This window comes from Carya illinoinensis, chromosome 5 (genome assembly GCF_018687715.1).
Source record: "Carya illinoinensis cultivar Pawnee chromosome 5, C.illinoinensisPawnee_v1, whole genome shotgun sequence".
NCBI lineage: Eukaryota > Viridiplantae > Streptophyta > Magnoliopsida > Fagales > Juglandaceae > Carya > Carya illinoinensis.
Window position 1 is genome coordinate 39,621,178 of NC_056756.1, and position 18,627 is coordinate 39,639,804.

The 18,627-nt window shown below is 34.1% G+C and overlaps 1 protein-coding gene across 1 annotated transcript; it reads right to left on the minus strand.

Moving 5' to 3' along the window:
* Positions 1–4,853: 4,853 nt before the first annotated feature.
* On the minus strand, positions 4,854–18,126 carry LOC122310334 (uncharacterized mitochondrial protein AtMg00810-like). The gene is made up of 5 exons (XM_043124230.1): positions 18,093–18,126; positions 17,566–17,687; positions 16,760–17,470; positions 5,276–5,365; positions 4,854–5,066 (listed from the first exon to the last, which is right to left on the minus strand). Exons 1-5 carry the CDS (start codon positions 18,124–18,126, stop codon positions 4,854–4,856), a joined length of 1,170 nt encoding a protein of 389 aa, XP_042980164.1.
* Between the last annotated feature and the right edge of the window lie 501 nt (positions 18,127–18,627).

Genomic DNA, 18,627 nt, shown 5'->3' on the forward strand with positions numbered 1-18,627 from the left:
AGATCTCCTTTGCATGATGGAAGACGTAAGCCTCCATCACCCTCTGTTTCAGGCATCCCAAAACGTAGTAAAAAAATCTCTCTCTGTGCCCCTCGGTTTTTCTGCCATGTCACATGATGGATGCTGTCACTTGTAGCTCTTGACTGGTCGCACGCCTCCTCGCTGTCCCATGGTCAGTTTTCTCTCCCTCATTCTTTCATAGTGCGCTCATCACCTCTCTCTCACTCATCTCTCTTTATCATCTTCATTTGTCTCTCATACGTACCCAGTTGACAAACCAACGAAATCATCGTATGCACCACCGCAACAGGCTCACGGTGACCTTCATTCCGCATGGTGTATGCATATCCTGTGCTCGTTGGGTAAGTTGCCGTGCATCTCATTTTTCCTCACTGTAAGCGCAGCCGCACAACACTTAGGCTGCGTTTGGTTTCCCAACTCCTCTCTATTCATATTATCTAATGGTTACAAATTTTTCAACTTTCAACACAATATAATAAAAAATTTAATTTTTTCAAATCTTAAAATAATAATAATATTAAAAAATACTATTCTAATAATATTTATTCAATTTTAAACTTTTATCTCAATTCAACTCAATTCAATTCAACACCCCGCAGGTTTACACGTTTAGGTCCTTTGTTTTTAGAATTTTACATTAATATTTTCAGTATTTACACGTTTGCCATCACAGCCCACGTGTTTAACTTCTGTTGGGCTTATTGTTGGTTGAGGCTTGGTTTCCTTCAAAGCTTGTGAAGGTTTTAAGGTGTTTTGGGCTTAGCTTTTAAGTTGGATTTGTTTTATTATGAGCTTAGTTTGCATTGGATATTGACGAATTTAGAATACCAGAATATTTTAGGGTTAAGTGAATTTTTTAGGTTTTTAATTGAGGAATTATAAAAGATATTTTAGGTGTAAATACAAAATAACTGTTAAATTGGAGATTTATTCAAGTTATATTATTTTCTATAGATGACAATTGATTATTTGTTTGGCACTATTGTGAGGAATTTCTGAAAGACTAAGAAGTTCAAGTAAGCAGGATTCCTATGCTAGACTTTGCATAAAAAGAAAATGAAACAGGTTGACTTTTAAACTATACATATTTTGGTTTTTGAAAAGAAATATAAAAATCAACCTCAATTGTTTATTTCAGTATTATTTATGAACTCTGTATGAAAGAGAAAGCATTTTTGTCATGACTGGTGTAGACATGAGCTTATTTTCTAGCATTTTGTTTCTAAACTATGTAAAAAAGAGCGAATATTGACTTTCTGAAAATTTGTACATGTGACGTGAAGATGTTTTGAATATGTGAAATGATTTAGATTTATTTTAGTACTCTGGTTTGACATGATGTGGCTTCTGAAAAAACATTTGGCATGACTTCCTGATTCCATTCTGACTCTGATTCTGGTTCTGATATGGTGATTCTAGTTTTGTTTTGCTCTGATATCTGGCCAAGTCACAGGATATATTAGTGACCTCTGGCCCTATCACGGGATATAATAGTAACCTCTGCCCTAGTCACAGGATATAATAGTGACCTCTTGCCCTTTCACGGGATATAATAGTGACCTCTGGCCCTACCACGAGATATAATAGTGGTCTCTACTCTTAGTGCAATTGCTTTGGTAACATGGTGATTTATGTTCTACTTGACGTTCTATAGAACGCACAATCCTACCATGGGAGTTAAATATAGTCTCTGTTATAATATGATGCTCTAATATGATATGATAAGATGAAGATGTTCAGTCATGTTCCACCAAAAGGAGTCTTTGAATATGAAAAGTTGGTTTTTGAATATGAATAGTTTGAAGTGTCGCTCTGATTTTCTAATAATAAGTATTTTTGAGTTTTGCATATTGAAACTGAAATGTTTTGTTTATACAATTTGAACTTTGTGAAAATGCTCATGTTTACATACTAGTAGATGTTCTCTGCTTACTGAGTTGTTGATAACTCATCCCTTATCTCCAAACATTTTTTAGATAATCTTGATAGTTCTACTGAAGAGCAAGAATAGGCAGTGTTAGAAAGGCTTGATGTTCATAGAAGAATAAGTGCTTAAGGGTACAAGTACTTATTTGAGAGTCAAAGTTAGTAAATTGATTATTTTTTGGTTATTTAGATATGATGAGTTAATGATATTTTCAAGTCTTTAGGGAGTTTTTAATTTATTTTATTGAGAAATTCTTTGTTGTCCCTATGAAGGAACATGGAAATTTGGGTTGAGTAAATGAATTAATATTTTATTGAGTTTTCTGGATTTTATAGTTAAGATTTTGGAAGTTGATATTGAGTAATGAGAGATAACTCTTCGGATCTCCGGGACCGAGGCGTTACACCCCAACTTAGCCCAGCTCCTCCATTGTATTTCACTACATCTTTCTTGAAACCCCACTAGAACTTGGCCATCTGAGCTACTATTTCCATACATAATTTATTTGGAAGCTTAAAACATTCATATGGTAGGTTGGAATGGCTTGTATAATAGCTTTTAACAACAGTTCCTTGCCCAAGGGTGACAAGAACTGGTTTTTCTAGTTACTAATCTTCTTCCACACTCTATCCTTAATAACTCTAAAAGAATTGTATTTAGATCTACCAACCATAATTGGCAAAGCCAAGTACTTTTTACAATTACTCTGCTACCTTGCTCCCATTTCTTTCATTATTCATTCTATCACAGAAATTGACTTTAAGACTTAAAAAAAACTGTGGTTTTATGCTTGTTTAAGCTCTGGCCTGATGCAACTTCATAAAGCTCAAGTACGCCACTAATCTTTTTCCACTCCACCCAGCTAGCCTTCCTAAATATTATGCAATCATCTACAAAGATTAAATGATTGAGCCTTATACCTCCTCTAGCCATTAACACCCCTTTTAATTCTGATCTTCTTTTAGCTTTGTTAAGCATTGCACTTAGTCCTTCAACACATGAGAAAAATATAGGAAAACAAGGGATCTCCCTATCTTAACCCATTGTAGGGATGATAGTTTCTCCTGGTCTACCATTAATTAAGGCAGCATATGAAACTGATGATATGCACTTCATTATCAAACCAATCCATCTTTCCCCAAATCCCAACTTCATCATCACTGCCTCAAGGTAATACCATTCCACTCTATCATATGCCTTAAGATATATCCAACTTTAAAGCAATGCTAGCACCCTTACTTCTTTGCCTCATTTGCATGGAATGAAGCACTTCATAGGCTGCAATGAAATTTTCTGAGATTAACCTCCTTGGAATGAAAGCACTTTGACTTTTTGAAATGATGACATTCATAACCTTCTTCAATCTGTTTGCAAGAGTTTTGGCTATAAGCTTATACATTACATTGCATAAGCTTATTGATTTGAAATCATTTATAATTTTGGGATCACTCGCTTTGGGAATTAAAGCTATATAAGTATGGTTTAGGATTGGATTCATCCTTCCACCATTGAGGAACTGAAGCACTACACCACACACATCATCACCCACGATATGCCAAAAGGATTGAAAGAAGCATGCCTCAAACCCATCTAGTCCTGGTGATTTCAAAGGCCCCATCATCTTCAAAGCATCCTCTATTTCCTCCCTCATAAAGTTCTTCTCCAATGATTCATTCATTTCTCTCTCCATTTCTTCTAAGCACTTACTAATCACTTCTACTTTCGGATTAGCACTTCTATACACATCAACAAAGTGTTCTTTAAATGCCTCTGCAACTCCATCTTGCTCTACTCTCAAGGTTCCCTTACCATCTACAATTGAAAGGATTTTACTCATCTTCTTTCTTTGATTTGCACATTCATGAAAAACCCTTGTATTTTTGTCACCAAGGTTATACCAATTCCTTTTTACTCTTTGTTTCCACACTATATCCTCCTGCTCCCATCAAGTCTCCTACATGCTTCTGGAAACTTTTCAACTCCTCAACATTATAGTGCCCCCAACTCTTCTTGCACTTCTTTAATTCTGCTTGTAATCTATTCAATCTCTGTAACTCTCCTTTTATCTTTCCTCCTGAACTTTCATCAAAATCCCATTATAGGATTTTAGTCGAGACTGCACCCTTATCACATAGTCATTTGTCTGCCACCCTTTAGCCCACCCTTGTCTTATTCTTTGCTCACATTCATCCTATTTAACCTAGCCTATCTTAAATCTGAATGGAACCTGCCAACTTCTCAGCCTATTTTCAACCCCTCCTGTTCACACCAGTACAGGCAAATGATCTGAGTTCCTCACTGGCAGACCCTCCACTCTAACTCCCCTGAACATTTCCTTCCATTTATTGTTGGCCACCGATCTGTCTAACCTCTCCTTTGTGAATGGGAAGTCAACATGCCTGTTACTCCATGTAAAGAAACCATTGTAGCAACCCAGGCAAAGGTCTTGAATTGTCTGAGGGTTGCCATGCCCCCGGCAGTTCCAGCTAATAATATTCATAATGCCAGAGCAGCCATTGCCTCTGACCTTCCCTTCTGAAAGGCCTACCCCTCCTCCAATATAACTTTCTTCCCTACAACTTCCACCCCCCTCTCCCTTTCCATGCTATCAGATCTTCTTTTATTAGAAGAATTAAGTTTTGTCTGCTTGCCTGCATCTGATCTGCCTCTAGCCCTTCTTTTCCAATTGCCCTTCCTCCCCCCCCCCCCCCCCCCCCCCCGATGACTCTCTTGATGTTTATGTGTTTCCTCCATAGCCACCTCCAAACTTGCACCTCTCACAGCTAGATTAAGATCAAATTCACTGACCACCTCTACTAGTATTAGCTAAGTTTCATTTTCTTTTCTTTGGCTGAGATTATGTGACTCCATCCCACCCTCAATCACAACTGTTTGACACACCAGATTAGTCGTCCCCTTCTATCCCAATTTCCACTCCTTCCTTCTCCCCTTCCACACTCTTTCCCTCAACCACCTTCTCCCTCTCCCCACCATCAGGTGATTCCTCCTTACCCTTTGAACCTGTAAATGAACCTTGTGAATCTTCATTCCCAGATTCATTATTCTTATGTTCCCCCCTTCTCTCAAACCATTTGCGATTCCCTAGCGTAGCTCTCAGCTAAGCATCATATTGTAATTCCCCAACATTTGTCCACTATTTACCCATCTTCCCGTCCCTACATCCCTCCTTATCATGTACAATTCTACCAGAATAATAACATAATTTTGGTATTTTTCATATTGAAAGGGAACCGACGTTCTCTTCCTATCCACTTATATAGTTCTCCCCCTAGCCAGAGCTCTCTTCAAATCACATTCGATTCTCACCCTTAAAACTCTACCCCAAGCCAACCCATTTGCCTGTACATCGACCCCCTTTACAATCTCAACAGAACCACCAATTTGTTCCCCCATCCCCTACATCATACAACTTAGTGGTAAGTTCAGCATCTGGATCTAGAAGCTCTCCTTATCAAAATCCATCAGATGCGGTTGTGTTTCACCATCGTAATCCTTTATCATAAATAGGTAATTATCAAAAAGCCATGGGCAGCCTCCCATGACTTTCTCCTTATCACGTTCCGTTGCAAAAGTAATGGTAAAATAATTAGTCCCAATTTCCTGGAACTCCATCGATCTCCCCACCCTCAATATTTTCTCCATTGTTGATTTAACAACTTCCTTCCCTATCTTCCTCTCTGAACAGATTTTCCCCACTACACTTCTCTTCCCTTTGTTTTTTTTTTTTTTTATCTTCTCCAATTGACTATAATTAACTCCGATTGGTATGTTTTCTTCCTCACTCAACTTTAGTCACTCCCAGATCTTTGCCATTTCTTCCATACCTTCACCTCTGCTCATTGTAGTGTGCATAGACACCCCCTCCTCCTTTAGCAGCAATGGAAGCAACAACAGAAGCATAAATGGTTTAACAAACTCCCCTCAGTCGTTTTCAAAGAAAATGGTTAGAGAGAGACTTTTATTTTTTGTTATGGTAGTACTAAGATGGGTAGGTTATCTAACGAAATTGTTAGTTTATGTAAGTTGTGTTGTATGCTAGTGGAAATCTATTGGAAATCTATTGATTCCAGACATATTCTAACCCCAATCCCCGCCCCACCCCACCAAAAAATTATAAATAAATAAAAAGGACAATAAAATTTGAAAATCACTATCTTGTTTGCTTAAGGATATGAAAGTTGTAGATGCAAGATTTTAGCTAAGACTAAGTGACTAAGTTGATAAGTTTGACTAAAATGATAAAGTTTATTCTATCATTAAGTTTGTAATTTTGGATGAATGTAAATTATTTATTGATTTTATCTATATCAATATTAAGTTTATCTAGGAGGTATTAGAAGTTGTTTAGATAAGTCATATGTGTGAAAATCGAGTCCATAAGGATTTGCACGTATCTCAAATAGAAATTGAACTGAAATCTGTATATGTAGAGAGAATTTATCGTGGTGTTAGCATTCCTTTAGGAGACATATTTGCGACGAACTTGCCCCGGCAGTAGAGTCCTACTGAAACTAAAATTGCTTTCAGATTATTTGTTTAAGGGATCATACTGGTTTGGATCTGCAAAGATTCAAATGTAGATATTTTCTATAGCACTTTTTAGTGCATATTTTGGTGAGAAAATTCATTGTAGAATTTTCATATTATTTCTCTAAAGAGTGTGATCATGCTCCAAGTTTGGAGGATCCTTGATTAGGTTTTATCCACTGGAGTTCCAAGAGAAGAGGCAATATTTGAAAATCGCTAGAGGTTCTAGCTACTACCACGGTAGAAGACAAACGAGTCGCTTGTCTAGTCAAGTAAGAGTATTAATTGACAAACGTTTTATAATTGAGAACTTACTTGTAATTTGATTTTCAAATAATTAAATTGTCTTTTCTGGGTTTGGCTGCCCCGTAGGGTTTTACCTTTAAAGAGTTCTTTAACGGGTTTTTTTTTTTCGTAACCAATCATTGTATTATGCAATTTATTTACTTTATGTAATTGCTTAATTATTAAATGATTGCTAAATTGAGATCTAACCAATTTGTTCAAGCGAATTGGTAGATATTTCCATTGAATATACAGGGTACTTGGATTACTTCAATTGGCATCAGTGCGTGGTTCACTCATCTGAGTGTGATCCGTGTCCTGATCATGTCATTGTCATTATATGTTCTGCCACACTTCGATGGAGAAAATTATGCTTATTGGAAAGTCAGTATGAGAGCTTTCCTCAAGTCTTTGGATGAACATATGTGGTATGCAATTGAACGATGATAGAATAAGCTCGAGACATCTCTTGATGCTTGAACTAGAGATGAGATCACTAATTACAATTGGAATAGCGAAGGACTTAACACTATTTTCATGACAATATCCCTTGAAAAATTTAAAAGAATCTCTAGGTGTGAGATTGCTAAAAAAGCGTGGGATAGTTTGAAGGTTACACATGAAGGCAAAAGAATAGTAAAAAATTCAAAATTGTAGATGCTAACCTCAAAATTTGAAGGGATTAAAATGTTAGAAGATGAGAGGTTTAATGATTTTTATGTTAAATTGAATGATATTGTGAATTTCAGGTTTAATCACAGTAAGAAGGTGGAGGATTCAAGGGTTGTGAGAAAGACTTTAAGGTCCTTGCTTGAAAGATTTCGTCCAAAAGTTATAGCCATTGAGGAAAGTAAGGATTTGAATGCTATTAAGGTGGAAGAACTAGTCGGCTCCTTGCAAACTTATATGTCATCACTTCATCAAACAAGAAAAGATAAGTCATTTCTTTAAAAACTGTAAAGGATGATTGATATGATTTTTCTAATGAAGAAAATTTGAATGATAAGGATATATATCTCACTGCAAGGAAATTAACAAGAAAGCTAGTGGAAAGCAAAAATAAGGTAAGGAATTTCTTGCAAAGAAAAAATATTCTAAAAATTGGAATAAAGATAAATTTGAGAAAAATGACAAATTGAAGTGTCATGAATGTTCTGGTTATGGTCATATAAGAATTGAATGTCCAAATTTCAAGAAAAGTAAAGGAAAAACATTAAATGTCACATTTAGTGATAGTTTAGATTCTAGAAGTTCAAGCTCATACTCTGATGATGAAAATTCTTTTATAGCTTTTTCTACTATTTTTAATGATTTTTCTAATATTGTGCTAATAAAATCTGAAAGTGAATTTGATGATAGTAACTCAGGTATGGTGATTGAGCTGAAATATTGCACATTTTAACTATTTAAAACCAATGTATTTTAAATTCATCATGACATTGTTATTGGTTTTAAATAGAAAAATGGTTAAAATGAATAAATCAAAGTTGTGATTTTAATTGATTAAAAGCATGAATTTATGCTTAAATTCTACCAACTATTGATTACTTGCATTCTAGTTCATAATTTTTCTTGCTTTCCATTATCATTTGCATTTGTACCATTGTTTTTCTTGTTCTTCATAAAGTTTCTTGAGCTATCTTTTCATCTTTTGGGTTCAATTCATGAACCTCAAAAGATAGAAACACTTCTTGCCATCTTTGAATGGAAGTTGCTCAAGCTAATTTTGCATTTGTGTTATTTTATTGTTGAGTGTTTTCTTTTAATCTCCATCTCTATTTTTCATGCATACCATGGTTCATTATGTTCATGCCTTGATCATACTTTGTCTTGAGCCTTCCCACCATTTAAACAATCCTAACTCCATCTAACCTCATTTCGGCTAGCTACCATCTCACCAATGGATCCCTTTTCACACTCAAATAAATCCACCAACTCATTTCCAAGCCACCTAAATTATACATTAATTGGAAGGCTGCTGGTTTGGCTTAACTTACATTGGTTGTTGCAGCTAAATTAAGGTGAGGAACATGTGATGGATTGGAAGAAGAGGGTTGCTGCTGTCCACCCAAATGAAGGAAGAAGTTATTGAAATCAAAGGGCTGTTGTCCACCGAAACTATATGAAGAAGAAGGCTGCTACTCTCCACCAAATTTAACATTGAAAAAGTCATAAAAGGCTGCTTCCTTTCCATTGAATTAAACAAGAACCGAAATGAAGGAAGAAAGAAAGAAAACATGTGACAAATTGAAGAGATGCCGTGCTTGAATCTTGAAGAGAAGTCGGCTAGAGTGAATTGTAGTTGGGGGAATGAATTGAATTAGTTTGAACCGGTCAAAGCAGTAGGTGAATGAAGGAACATGTGCTGAAATTGAAATAACAAATTGAAGAAACAAATTGAAGAAATCGGCTGGAGAAGCAATGAAGAAACCGTGCAAGAATTAGGCAAGAGTTAGGCAAGAGTTAGGCAAGAAGTTAGGCATGTTGGACTTGGTTGTTTGGTTTGAATTAATAAACCAATTGAATAAAATAAAGAAAGAGGAATGCAATGGAAGACACGGCAATTGAAGAGGAATGCAATGCAAGACACAAAATAAAGAAAGAGGAATGCAAGTGGCCGAAATTGAGTGTGAAAGCAAGATTGAAGACTTGGTTATTGGGTGTGAATGCAAAACCAATTGAATGAGAGATGAAGTAGCCAAGATGTTTGGCTATAAAATGAGGTGCACACCGAAGCTAAAAAATATAGAGAATGGGAGGACAACTCAATCTTAGAAAAACACTTGTCAACACACACAATTTTCTGCTATGTACTTGAAAGAATTAGCTCCTTTTTGTTTTAAGAAATTTTGTTTCTCCTTTTAGTTTCAAAGTTTTGTTGTTTTAGCATTTTTTTTAGTGTATTAATATTTGTTCTAGAATTGCATTTCATTAAGTGTAATACCTTAATTTCCATTAAGTTACTAGTTTGTTTCATTACTAGCTTGTTTCATTACTAGTTTATTTCATACAATAAAAGAAATTGTTTTAGAAGTTTTTAATCAAGTGTGCTATTTTGTTTCATAAAGAATTACTTTAGAAGTTCTCATTAATTGTGTAACCTTAATTTATTGCAAGAAAGGTTTGGTTTTAAGCTTTTGTTTTTGTTTTTAATTTTTCTGAAACATCATATATGAGAAATTGTTCATTTTCGTTTCGAATTTCAATTGAATCGTGAAAGGACGTTTTTGTTTAGACTTTTCGTTCCCTATTTTATTTAACTTCAGTTTAAAGTTTATAGAATACTTTTGAGTTTCTGTTTACTTATTTCGTGTTATTTATTTTTTTTACTTCTTTAAGTTTTCATTTAATAGTGATTACAACTATTATGTGTTATTTTGAGAATTCGTGATTTAATTACAAAGATGAATTCTAGAATCTTGGTTTTGGGCATTTTAAATTTTCCGTTCATGTTTTGTCAATTACTTTCTAATTTAGTTTAATGCTTAATTTAGTTTTATTAATTTCTGAGTTTAATTTATTAGTCCTTTACATTCCAATCCAACAAACAAAAAAATTCAAAAGACATGAATCTAGTCCATGACTAGTACCCTTTTCCATCTATTGCATATACCATCATTTTATTTTCTCTTTGTGAAGTTTTTCACATTTTTTTCAACGAGTTTGATTTTAAGCAACTTTCCCTGAGGAGACGATGTAGGAATTTATTCCTAATTATTACACGACATCCTCCTGCACTTGGGATAGCATTAGTGCTACTCATTTTTGAGTGAGTCATATGGCTCTTTTTAATGTTGACCATGAGATAAGCATACATGAAGCTTATAATAATTTATGCTTAGAAGTGGTCTAGCTGAAAAAACTCAACAAGAAGCTATACAATAAACTCATAACTGTGGAGAATGAAAAGAATAACTTTGTTGAAGCGCCGAAAATTTTTGATATTGAAATATTAAGGTTAAATGCTCAAAAGGCTGTAAAAGAATATCTAGCCTCATCTTCCGCTGCCACTACATCTAAAGATATTGTTTTTGTCAAGAGAAGCCAAGTTGTGGATGCTCAAAATCAAGTTGTATCCAAGTCAAGTCACTCAAAAAATCCACATGGAAAATTAACCTCAAAACGACTTATTCGAGGTAAGTATAAAGGTAAGTTTATTCCTACTTATCATCATTGTGGTGTTATTGGCCATATAAGACTATATTACTTTAACTTGAATAAAATGAAGAAAAACGGAGGTGAAAGAAAGTTAAAAAGGAAGGGAAAAACTTTAAAAAATATAGTTGATGAGATGAGTCAACAAATCACCTTCATAAGTCTAAAGTTTGGTGAACTAGCAGAATTTTGTCTTCACAATAAAGAAAATATCATACAAAGTAGTGTTGATGAAAAGAATACGCCAAAATTTAAAGTAAAATGAGTGGTCAAAGAAGATGTCGTGTCACATTAATAGGACCACTTGTATGTTCTTTCATTTCTTATATTATTGCATTAGTCTAGAGCATGCATTTTTGTTTTGTTTTATACTTCTGGTTTTCAGTTTAAAATATTTTTTTTTTTGGTTTGGTTCAAAGTTTTTTTTAAGAAAAGTACATGCTTGATACGTCAAAATTTGAGCACTTGTATTCTCATATGGTAAATTCTTGAACCTATGTAGCTCTCTGTTTTGTATAGTCCACTTTGTGTATACTAACCCTATGGGTCATCTTAATAAAGTTCATTTACATGCACTGTGAGGAACTTATATTTATGTTTCTTATAATTAAGTTCCATATTTATTATTGAGATGCTCACCATAGAGGGAGTCCATATCTTGAATTGACTAATACTAGTTGAACCTAGTACAATAATAAAGGGATCTCCCATTGCCAAACACAAATGGTTGATCCATATAGAAAAAGTCAGTTTTGAATCATTACGGAAAAAGAAAAACATCTTACACAAATCTATCCCTTAAGTCCTTATAGAAAGAATCGCTGCTCTAATAATTGTGAAAAAAGATGAGCAACAAAAATGGGCATATAAAAGGGCTGTGCAAACTAGTGTTTGGAGGAGATACTGATGTATCTGCCCTAGCATAAAGTTTGACTTTTGAGGTGAATAACAATCTCTTGAGAGTATCTATAAGAAGAAAATACTCATGAATAATATTATCAAAAATATATTGGAGAGAAAGAAATAAAAAATTACTATTTTATATAAGTTTACTCACTCAGACACTCATATAAACTTTGATATTGATGATCTTATGAGGTGGGAACATCCAAAGGGATTGTTGCAAATAAGAGTAGTTTATTTTATTTTATTATGTGAGTGACACAAAGTTTGAACTGAGATGGATCAAAACATGCTACTTGCCTCATTGTTTATATATATATATATATATAAGAAAAAAATTGTTTTTTTTTATTTTTTATTTTGTCTTATTTACTTATTATTTTATTTAAAATAAAATAAATAAAGTGATAAACATATAAAATATATTATTTTTTTGATCGGTAAGTTTTGGATATTGGTATAAGTCCCAATGGGTCTCTATGGTTCAAGGCACACGCAAGGTTCTTATTCACTTAAGTGACTTAAGTCACTACAAAAGTGCCTAGGCCCCCCCAATATTATTGACTCTTCACTTGTGCAAGAACTCATCCAAACACATGCCACTCTCCATTCTTGAGCCCTAGCCATATACCTCTTCAAAATCTTAATAGTTTCGTGCTTCTCGTGATCATGACCTAGAACTAATACCTCTAATCTATGTTTGTTCATCACGGTAAGGTGTCTATCTCAATTAAATCCCTCTCTTTCTCAAATTCTAGGATTCGACGCATATTTATGGAGATTGGGTTGTTGATTTTAGTTATGTGAAGTTGGGTCTTGGATTTTGCTTGGGCTTAGTAGACATTTACACATATGATTACATGGATTTACATTATGCGTGTATTGAGAATGATATTTGGTGGGTTATGTGATTAGATATTTAGGTTTTAACCAAGTGCGCACCAAGTGTTTGTGTTTATTCCTCAACCAAGTCACACTACTTATTTGTGCATCTTTGTTGTGGTTATCTTACCCATATATCTAGAACATAAGATTGATTGGTCCATGTGGAAAGTTGAGACTATTCCGAGTGGTTCATCATGTCATGTACATCATTGGAAATTCACATATGAAAGCTATCATTTGAAATACAACAAGTGTTTGTTTTTATGTCTCAACCAAACTACTTCATTTATTTTCTCATGATTTTACTTGCATTCATGCTCATACATCAAGTACATTTAATCCATGAAAAGTTAAGACACATGGGAGCTATTCATCATGTCTTTCTTAGTGCTTGTCTTTATCATGGCACATATAAGTGATATTTATTCTCTTACGAGTCTTGTCAGATTAGTGACAAAAGGGGGAGTAATGGAGGAGCAGATTGATTTATTTTGGTACTGTGAAATTTAGGAGGAGTTTGAGTAAGTTTGTTGTTGAGGAGGAGTTCATTTTTTGTTTTGTTTAAGATAGTTCAATATTAAGGGGGAGAACTAAATTTTGGTTTGCAAAAATTACTTTAAAAACTTTTACTTAATGGTTGATTTCATTTAAATTTATTTTTGTTGGACATAATTTTGATGTTGGACTAGAATATGCTTAGACTTTGAATTAGATTTTAAATCTTGTGAACTTTGATAGTACTAATCTTAGTCACTGTTTTATGTCATTGTTTTTTATTATTGATTATTTGCTTGAAATATCTACTCGGTTTCTTAGTCTACTGGTTTTGTTTTGAGAGATCTATATTACATTCATCCAAGTGTATTTTATCACCAATCTGCCAAAGGGGGAGATTGTAGATGCAAGATTTTGGCTAGGACTAGGTGACTAAATTGATAAGTTTGAATAGAACTAGGTGACTAAAATGATAGAGTTTATTCTATTATAAGTTTGTAATTTTGGATGAATGTAATTATTTATTGACTTTATCTATAAAAATAGTAAATTTATCTGAGAGGTATTAGAGGTTATTTAGATAAGTCATCTGTATGAAAATCGAGTCCATAAAGATTTGCACTTATCCAAAATAGAAGTTGAACTGAAATTTGTTTCTGCAAAGAGAATTTATCGCAGGTGTCAGTATTCCGTTAGGAGACATCTTCGCGACAGACTTGCCTTGTCAGTAGAGTTCTACTGAAATTATTTAAGACCTCCTATTGATTAGGATATGCGGAGTTTAGAGCTAGATATTTTCTAAAATACTTTTTAGTGCATATTTTGGTGAGAAAATTCCTTGGAGAATTTTGTTGTTATTTCTCTTAAAGAGTGTGATCGTGCTCCAAGTTTGGAGGATCGTTGATTGGATTTTAGTCACTAGAGTTTCAAGAGAAGAGACAATATTTGAAGATCGCCAGAAGTTCTGGCTACTATCGTGGTAGAAGACAAACGGGTCATTTGTCTGGTCAAGTAAGAGAGTCAATTGATAAAGGTTTTATAATTGAGAACTTACTTGTAATTTGATTTTCAAATAATATATTTATCTTTTTTGGGTTTTGACTGCCCTGTAGAGTTTTACCTTTAAAGAGTTTTCTAAAGGGTTTTCCTTCGTAACCGATCGTTGTGTTGTGTAATTTTTTTATTTTATGTAATTGCTTAATTATTAAATAATTGCTAGATTGATATCTAACCGATTTGTTCAAATAAATTGGTAGATATTTCCATTGAATACTTATGGGTACTTGGATAATTTCAAAAGTTCTTTGGACAAATAAATTTGAAACTATCCAGATTGAAAAACAAAAGAACAAGAAAAAAAAAAAAAACATGGAAACCTGTACCCATAAAACCCAGATTGGCTATGACAAACAATAGAGGAACTTGGAATATGTTATTCATAAGTAGATCAAGAAGCTAAGTTCAGCATGGGGATTGTTATTCACATGCATGAGGGCAAAACTTTAACACTCTTTACCAGCAAGAAAATATTCAACAAGGAAAAACAACAATATCTACATATTACAACAGTGGCTACATATTACAACAACAGTAGTTTGAGTGTACAACAAAGAACAACAACAGCAACAGACTCTTGATTTTAATACAAGAAGCTAGTTTGAATCTTTAGCTTCCTACAATAAGCTCTCCGCTTGTGTTCCATCTGCCGTAACTTGTATCTGTGAGCAAAATAGAATAATTACCTCACTGCAAAAACTTCCTCAGTATTTTGCGATGATGAAACAATAATCTATGCTTGGTTTTAGAAGATTCATTGGGTTAATGGTGAACTTCTAAAATTTAGAAATTTTAGAATTCTTAGAAAGTTCCACGTGGATGCTAAGAAAGACGAGATTGTAAAATAAAATGTAAATAAAATAATACTTGTAAAAAACAACACACCTTAAAGAGATTTTTCAGAGTCCCTTAATTGTGAAATAAAGCCAGAGTTAGAAGCTGCCTGTGGCCATCTGCTCTTCCCTTAATGATCACACTGAAACCCAAACATGCAAAACCAAGTTCAAAGTAATTAATTACAGCTTTTGTGAAAGGTGAAAGTTCAAACATGCTGGTTCTTTGTACATAGTATGCTAACAAATCCTTCGTGCACAGAGCATACTAACTGCTAAAGAAAATTAAAAAACCAACTATTAAATAAAACTTATAGAAAAAAATATAAGATAGTGGTGAGACTTTGGAAAAAGTTAGCCAAACCAAGCACACGGATGCCTTTTTCTTTTGGGGTGGATGGGTTGTAGATCAGGATATATCATATGATCCAACGAATACTGCAACATATTCTGTATTCCAAAGGCATCTTTGGATGCTGATAACCGGAAAAAATTCTTAGATATACAAGAAACAAGTAGTTAGATGAATCATAGTGATTGATGTTGTTTAGCTGACCATTTGGAACAAAGATGCAAACATAAAGAGCCAAAAAAAAAAAGGTAATAAATAACAAGCTTGAAATTCCCAATAGGCTTTGAACTTAAAAAAAGCAAAAAATACAATTAAGGGAAAAGAACAACAAATTACATGTGGGTGTGGTGTGCATGTACAGACATTTTGAAACAATTGTATTCAATGAAGCAAATTACATGTGGGTGTGCGCGTACAACAAAAAAATAAAATGAAGGAAAAAGAACAACAAAATGAAATCTGAACATCGTATATACGATGAGACCTTAACAAAACCAATTCTACGACTCTACACTCTAGTGGGTGCCCTCTCTCAAAAAAAAAAATAATAATAATAATAATAGCCTCATAAATCTAAAATTCTTCAAAATTTAAAGGGCAGAGCAAGAAAACTTGTTGACTGAACACAAATGGCCGTTACTCATCAAAACGATTGCAGGAATTCAAGAAAGTTCACAAGAATCACCAAGTAACGAGAGAGCAAGATACGAACAACATCAAGAACACCTGAAATTAAAAGAAACCACTAGACGCTCAACCCTTCCCTCCATTCACATAACTTCAACAATAGAGAAAAGATGAAGACTGTTGTTACAAATAGAAGAAGGATACAAGAAATGAAACTGAAAAGAATCGAGAAAATCTTTATTGTAAAACCGTGTCCTGCATATTACAAGCAACTCTGCTTTTATACAAGTAACTGAGGCTATAAAGGTAAAAACACAGTAACAAACTTAACTAACAGAATTAAAGTTAATTGAAGTAATTAATTAAAAATTACTTCAATTAACTCTCTAATAGTCCCCCTCAAGATGATGTGTATATATTATGCACATTCATCTTGGATAAAAGAGAAAAGAATGAATTGGATCCTAATGGTTTAGTTAACATATCTACAACTTGATGAGCTGAAGAGATGACAAGATGACAATCCAACTCTACATGCTTTATCCTTTCATAAAATATTGGGTTAGAAGCGATATGCAAGGTAGCTTGATTGTCATAAAAAAGTAAAGATGCTTTGGAATATGTTTGATGAAAATCTGCAAGTAAAGAATGAATCCATCTAATTTCATAGACTGCACACGCCATAGATCTATACTCAGCTTCAGCAAATGACCTTGAGATTGTCTTCTGTTTCTTTGATTTCCAAGATACAAGTGAATCTCCAATAAACACACAAAAACCAGAAACTGATCTTCTTGTGTCAGGGCAGCTAGTCCAATCGGAATCAGCAAATGCTTTTATGTGAATTGAAGAGGATGCCGAGAAGAAAAGTCCATATCCTGGAGCCTTTTTGATGTATCTTAAAACTCTCAAAGCAGCTTGCATGTGTGGCATTCGAGGATGATCCAGAAACTGACTTAGGTGATGAACAAAAAATGTGATATCTGGCCTTGTGTTTGTAAGGTATATTAGTCTGCCAATAAGTCTTCTATAGGTTGTAGCATCTTCCAATAATTCTCCATCTTCTTTGCTGAGTTTAGAATGAGTATCCATAGGAAAGTTTACTGGTTTAAAACCAAGCAAACCAACACCATCTAATAATTCTAAGGCATGTTTTCTTTGATAGATAGAAATGCCTTGTTTTGTTCTAGCAACCTCCATCCCCAAAAAATATTTAACAGGTCCAAGATCCTTAAGCTTGAACTGATTATTGAGATCAATTTTAATAGCCTCCACTGTTAACATATCATTACTAGCTAGGAGTATATCATCAACATATACTAACAAAGCCACAAAAACATTTCCTTCTTTCCTTGTGAATAAGGAATAGTCTGACTTGGACTGCTGAAAACAAACTGAAATAAAACTGCTGTGAAGTTTGAATTCCACTGTCTAGATGCCTGTCTTAGGCTGTAGAGTGATTTCTGCAATTTACACACTCTAGTGTCCCCCCTTCGAAGATATCCAGGTGGTAACTTCATGTAAACATCCTCATCTAAATCTCCATATAAAAATGCATTGTTGACATCAAGATGAATAAGATGCCAACCATGTATTGCAGCTAGGGACAAAATTCATCTTACTGTCACCATCTTAGCAACAGGAGACAAAGTTTCAAAAAAATCAAGACCCTCCTTTTAAGTATACCCTTTTGCTACTAATCTTGCCTTATATCTCTCAATGGAACCATCAGCATTATATTTAATTTTATAAATCCACTTACAACCTATAGGAACTTTATTTGGTGGAAGGTGAGTGAGTTTCCAAGTATTGTTTGATTCTAGAGTAGCTAGTTCAAGGGACATAACTTCTCTCCAATGATTGTGATGTACAACCTAATGATAGAATTCAGGCTTTACTTGAGATGAAATAGAAACACTAAATGCCTGATGAGAAGTTGATAGTTTGGAATATGAAACAAAATCAGAAATGTTGTAAGGAGTTTTAGAATGCGTACATGACATACCTTCAGAAGAATTGTTAGAGGTAGAAGCTGCCATATTACAATGATAATTCTGCAAATACCTGGGGGCTTTATGTTGTCGAGTAGATTTTCTCAAACAAGGAAATTGAATCTCATCTTGGATGTCAAGTTGAGGGGAGGAAGTGTTTGAGGAATTGTTAGGATCAGTATTGAAAGGAATATTTGGTGAAGAAGTATTTGAAAGATTATTAGAAGCAATAATATTTTTAGGTTGAGATGTATATGGAGGTTGAGTAGTTGTAGTAGAAACTGTTTCAGGTATGTACTAAGGTATGACAACTTGAGATAGGGTAGAACTGGATTGAATGTCAAAACAGAAAGGAAATATGCCCTCATAGAAAACAACATCTCTAGAAATGAAGAATGATTTATTCTCTAGATCAAACAATTTGTATCCTTTTGTGCTGAAAGGATATCCAATGAATATACATTTTCCAGCCCTAGGGGCAAACTTAGACCTATTTTGAGTAAGAGTTGAAGCATAACACAGTGAGCCAAAGACCTTTAAGGTTTTATA

Bases quoted from the DNA above. Each gene is read 5' to 3' on its own strand.
- LOC122310334 (XM_043124230.1), bottom strand. From the start codon at position 18,126: ATGGCAGCTTCTACCTCTAACAATTCTTCTGAAG. The intron at 17,688-18,092 runs GTATGTCATGTA...TTTTGTCCCTAG, and splicing joins CTCTAACAATTCTTCTGAAG to CTGCAATACATGGTTGGCAT. The intron at 5,366-16,759 runs GTCTATGAAATT...TGTATGATGTAG, and splicing joins ATAGATCTATGGCGTGTGCA to GGGATGGGGGAACAAATTGG.